The 5838-nt window shown below is 41.5% G+C and overlaps 1 protein-coding gene across 1 annotated transcript in view; it reads right to left on the reverse strand.

Annotated features, from left to right (window-relative positions):
- The window catches only part of TMPRSS2 (transmembrane protease, serine 2), a 12916-nt gene extending 9437 nt beyond the window's left edge, over positions 1-3479 (reverse strand). Inside the window, exons 1-4 of the mRNA XM_009283095.1 lie at positions 3411-3479; positions 2364-2559; positions 1964-2047; positions 396-515 (exon numbers count right to left, since the gene is read on the reverse strand). Coding sequence (XP_009281370.1) covers positions 396-515; positions 1964-2047; positions 2364-2559; positions 3411-3425 — 415 coding nt within the window. The 5' untranslated portion in view covers positions 3426-3479. The remainder of the gene's footprint in view (positions 1-395; positions 516-1963; positions 2048-2363; positions 2560-3410) is intronic.
- Between the last annotated feature and the right edge of the window lie 2359 nt (positions 3480-5838).

Below are 5838 nucleotides of genomic sequence, written 5' to 3' on the forward strand. Positions count from 1 at the left end.
CCCCAGTTTATGTACTGAGCATGACGTCACATGGTATGGAATGTCCCTGTGGCCAGTTTGGGTCAGCTGTCCTGGCTGTGCCCCCTCCCGGCTTCTCACTGACAGGGCACGAGGAGCTGAAAAGTCCTTGGCTAGTGTAAGCACTGCTCAGCAACAACTAAAACATGGGTGTGTTATCAACATTGTTCTCCTCCTAAATCCAAAACACAGCACTGTACCAGCTACTAGGAAGAAAATTAACTCTATCCCAGCCGAAATCAGGACAAGCATTTTAGAGATACAACTTAGGCTAAAATGGCCCTATTGTAACTTAGGCAAGATTTGGACAAGGCAATTTGCTCAAAACCTCTTGCAGTTGGCTGAAGGTCCCCCCCCCCTTGACTGCCGGCACTCACCACACCGGGTTTCATCCTCCCCGTCAGGGCAGTGGCTCACTCCATCACACCACTGCGAGAGCGGCATGCACACTCCTGAAGATCCACACTCTATTAAGGAGTCGAGACAACGATTCTCTACTGCGGGGAGAGAGCAACACAGCCGTTAGGCTGAATATCAGCTTAGCCTCAGGTGACTACTGCCAACTCTCATCTTAAGGAGTGTTCCACTTTGATAGAGCAAAACATCAGAAAGAGCTCAAACTCAGAGATGGGAGGAGACCTAGCCTGACACAACAGAAGATGTATTGCTCTGTCCTTTACATCGCTTGTGAGATTACATCACTGATGCAACTGACTGGATTTTGTCCCCTGCCCCCCCTGAATAAGCAAGCACCATTAAGTTGTCTGAAAGGAGTCAGTTTTACACTGACAAAGCATAACACTTATAAACAGAAAAGGAGGAAGAAAGCGATTACTCCAACTGCATCCTTTTGCTTTCGCTGCCATTTAAAACAAGATTACATTCACCCTGTATAAATCAAAGTGAGTAAAAAAAAAAACAAACCCTAAGAACAAAGTGTCATCCTAATAGTTTTAAATGAACTCCCTTCTCTCTTCCTTTCTTTTCTTGCACAGAACAGAAAGGAGAGGCTCCTAAAAACATAGCAAATTGTTTTTTAGTTTCCTTTGAAAAGTGGTCTTCATTGAAAGGGAAATTAAGATAGCACAGGACAAACTTCACCTAAGCCGAACAGAATTGCTCTAGCCCAGCTTCAGAGCTCGGTCACCCCAGTTGGGGACGACTTCCAAGGCAAACGTATCATCTGTGGTATGGCTTACAGTGGTGAGACAGGCTGGGCTCACACATTAACACACTTTCAAAGCAAAAGCCTCACAGAAACAAATAAACGGACGTGAATTACTTCTGCTCCAAGAGAGATCCCATTTTACTAAAATAAAACATATCTTGACCGTTTACACTCTCGCAGTTAAGGTATACAAATTTACTTCAATCTTCTTCCTTCACTTGAAATTAAGCGAAGTTCAAATTTGGAACAGAGTTCCATTTCAGAGAGGATGCTCAGCAGTGACTTCCCTAATGAAATGCACTGCAGAATGTGTTGGCCATGCAAAGTCACCTGCCAGCTATCCCCCAGTGCAAAGACCCTTGTAAGAGGTCAAACTGCTCTTCACTAACAGCTACGGTGCTGTACAGTTGTACTGCACCAGCTTTTGCCAGATAGATTGGAGCTTTCCAGAGAGGCCACCTGAATAAGCCGCTCCAGAAGAGTCAAAAAGCTGATGACATCACTTAATGCCAAAAACACTTACTTGATGAAGGGAAAGGAAAGTGACAGCAGCATTGTTCATTAAAAAAAACCAAACCAGAACAAAACAAAAAACCAAACCCACACAAACAAAACGGAGCCATTAGAAAGCAATATTAGTTCATCTCTCAGGAGATAGGTAACAAAGACTTTCCTGTCCTTAATTCAGCATAAAATGGAAAATAAGAATGTATATTTTTAACTTTAAAAGTTTAATACAACTTTGCTTTCAGAACCAAAAAAAAAAAATTTTCTTACCAAAATACCAGATGAAGAAAGCAGCAACTGCACAACAAATGACTAGTAAAATGGATAATACAATGACTATGGTTTTCTTCACACCTGAGATGAAAGCAAGGAGAAAAAGAGAAGTTAGGTTCACAAATAAGCTAATTTCCAGCCACCAGCACTATCTATTTCCTTGACATTAAAAACAGACATTTTTTGCCAGACAGACTTTTCTCCATTCCACCACCCTTCCTCCAAATTGCCCAGGTTCCTGTCCAGTTACACTGGCATCCCAGCCAGCTATTACTTCTTCATGCACGGGAAGGTGGCTTCTTCGATACAGGAGTTGGAAGGGAAGATCCCTTTTATTTGTAATCTTACTTTGGAAGACCTGAAGTCTAAAATTAGAAGAAATCCCGACAAAACTTACTTAATGCACATGTTCTCCCAGATGAACGTGCTACTGGCCTACTCGACTGATGGGTAGCAACCCTTGGGACACAGCTTGGCACTGATGGAGCATTTGTTGAGAAGTACTGTGGATACGGGTTAGCATCTACTGGCTGCCTGGCAGAATAGACATTTTCTGGCTGAAAGCCATGATTTTCATAGTATGGCGGTGGACCCTAAATGATAATGTTGAGGGGAAAGAAACAGGAGAAAATGAAAAACAGCAGGCAAGACTGAAATTAGGACAAAATAAGTTTCAAATGCCATTTACATTCAGAGCCCTACTAAGTAATTCGGCCAATGCAGAAATACACCATGCATGCATACACATACCAGTGACTCCAATTTACATGGAGAAAGAGATTCAAAGTACATGCCTAATACCTCACACTTTGAATAATAAAAATAACAGAGAGTGAGACTGGAAGGCATATGAAGAGCTCAGTTTCCTGATCCGAAGTAACTCAACCTAAGAAGAATTCGAGCCCAGCCCTCCAGCTGGCCGCACAAGCCATCGCACTAGAACATCTGACAGGGTAGAAATAAGCAGCAAGGACAGTTTTAGGCAGTACTGTCATTGAAAGAAATGCTGATGAGTAACAGCCTTTGTGTGTGCAGTTGTCTGGTTCTAGCATAAATGCTTACTGCCCCGTTTTGTCCTATGACAACACCAGGTATACCAAGCAATTTCTGAAACGCACTGGCCTACAGCAGGTTGTGGAATATTTATCGTGGAAGAGCTTTAAGAACTAGTTAGAAGCCATTCCAATCTATCCCTCCAAAATAACCTTTAGAAGTGTAAATCTCTCCCAGGAGTATTTGAGCACTTGAAACGCTACTTAATTCAAGCCTCTTACACCTGCCTCACAGTATATCTTTCCCTTTTTGCAGAAAATAAAACACAACAAATACTCCACATTTTAAAAGACTTGTTAACCAGGACATCACTCAATAGGCTGTTACTTGTAAAGAAATAAAACCTCATTAAAAAAAAAAAAAATCAGAGGGGAATATTTTGTTTACTTACTACAGTAGAGGTCATCTTTCCTTTGTCAGCAGTACCAAAACAATTCAAGTGTTTGGAAGTAAAGCGTGAACCTAGATATATATTAAAAAAAAAAAACAACCAAAAAAAAAAAAAAAAAAAAAAAAAAAAAAACAGAAAACAATCACAACCAGAAGCTTTGTCCACCTTTCTTGTCGTTTTTTTCTTTGGAAAAATGCCAAATCTGGGGGGAAAAAAAAATATGGACGTATTTCAAGAGCGGATACAAATTAAGGTGCAGCATGAAATCGTATCTCAATAGCCTCTCAATACAACCTTGAGGATTATACAGTGGCAACTATTCATTAACACGAGCGCCACACAAACCGAGAAGATTAAGTCAGTGCTCACTCTGCTGACAGAATGAGAGTTAAAGAATATCCTGGCAGCAACCCACATGGTGTCAGTACCAAGTTCAGGTCCTCCTGCCTCTCTCAACACTTACTCATGTATCGCTCTGAGGTTTATGACACAGAAACGAGAACATGAACAAAGTATCGGGAAATACAAATTCAACCAGCTCATTTGATAACGCCACAGCTAGCAGCCCCACAAACCACATCTTTCTCACTCTTCCGCGTTGCACACAGTTGTGTGTTGTAGCCACCCCACCAAAAACAGGGAGAGAAGCACGGCAGGGAAACAATATGCCACACCAATACGAAAGTTTTTCAAATAGAGTGAAAGAGAGGAGCTACATCCAATGTTTCAAGCATATAGCAGTTTATTTTAAAGTTAAACATTAACATTAAGTAAAACCACAGATTAGCAAAGACACAAGAAACACAAAATGTTTGCTGCCGCAGTTCTAAAATAGGCAGTTATACACCTCCACAAGCAATCATTTTAATAAATAATTTAATCTATTGAGTCCTCTCATAAAGTTACTCTACATGAAAAAAAGCCTAGGAAGTGCCTCAGTCACGCACTGAGAAATACCCTTCTGCAGCTTGCAGAGCAGTACCCTGCACGCAGGCACACTGCCATGACCCCTGTGGAAAGCCATGACTATAAAGAGCAGTTGCATTACAACACAGCATAATTCAGCCCGCAGTATAAGGTTATGTTTTAGAACCTGTACCAAGGTGTCATCTCACCCAAAACTGAACTGCAAATGTCATTGAAGCAGATTTCAACGGCAGCTTGGCGCCTTGAGCGTGCCAATACTTTGTGACAGTTTAGGAAGGCTGATTCTGGTATTTGCTTATTAGCACCATCAGAAAAAAAGTAAATAATAATGCACTGTTAAACGCTTAATTGCATGGCAGACAGGTGAAAAACAAGTCTTACTCCTACTTACAGTAAGTCCATCAGATTGGTGACTCAGGATTCAGGACTTCTGCTTTATGTCGCATCCATTCTTACCCAGCTCTTCACAGCAGAGTCGGAAAGTGTGGCTCTAACCAGACTTAGAAGACAAGTAACAAGTTGCAGGAAGATATTTTTGTTCCTTCTTCTCTGAAAAGGAGGGGGGGGGAAAAAAGCATTAGGAAGTTTAGTGACAGCAGACAGAAGAATACTAGGTGGTGATTCTGAGGTAAGCCAACAGGTACTACGACCAAAGAAAAACCCAAATATTTTTTACATTACCATTTGAAAGGGTTTGCAAATTGGCAGATGACAGTCTTCCTCACTCTTTTGGTGTTTGTTTGTTTTTAAATGAACTGAGGAGAAAAATATCTCTGCTTAACTGGCTTTCAACCATCACTCCCAATTTAGTTCTTGTTAATCTATTTCCCATCCAGTTTCTGATTAATAACAGTTTCCCATTATCACACCACAAAACACAGCGAAGTCATAGGTACATACAGATTTCCATGGTATTAGACATACACATTTGCCAGTGTATTAAAAACAGATTAAACCAAAACCACTGGGCTCCTGTTAGTTTGCAAACGTTTAAGGCAAAAATCGATGTGTAGCAACCAATAATGATATAATCTAGTTTTCTTAACTAGAACGCATCACTGACACACTTCAAAATGTTTTACAAATACATCATCAGGGTACTGCAACAACTTCACAGATAAGGAAGCTGGGTCACGGAGAAACAAACTGACCTGTCAAACACTCCCCATCCCAACAACTACAGAGCTAGAAGAGACCGGTCCGTCTTATCTCAGTCCAACACTTTGGCCTCTAACTCACCTCACACATCAGACAGATTGAAATAGATCCCACATGAAAGTATCATAAACCCACTCTGGTGCAGAAGAGTTTAGTGGGAACACACAGCTATCCTTCCCTCCCACTGCCAGTCATTCCTCCTGATGTCTGCCGAGCTATAATGGCACTTGACTGGGTACGTCTGAAGAAACAAGCCTCAAGAGTCCTTTTGAAGTGAGCTGCTGGAGTTAAAGTGTACAGAGATCCCCAGGCAAGGAAACAGGGATGGAGCTCACCCCCGCAG

The sequence above is a fragment of the Aptenodytes forsteri genome, unplaced genomic scaffold (assembly GCF_000699145.1).
Source record: "Aptenodytes forsteri isolate BGI_AS27 unplaced genomic scaffold, ASM69914v1 Scaffold2, whole genome shotgun sequence".
Taxonomy (NCBI): domain Eukaryota; kingdom Metazoa; phylum Chordata; class Aves; order Sphenisciformes; family Spheniscidae; genus Aptenodytes; species Aptenodytes forsteri.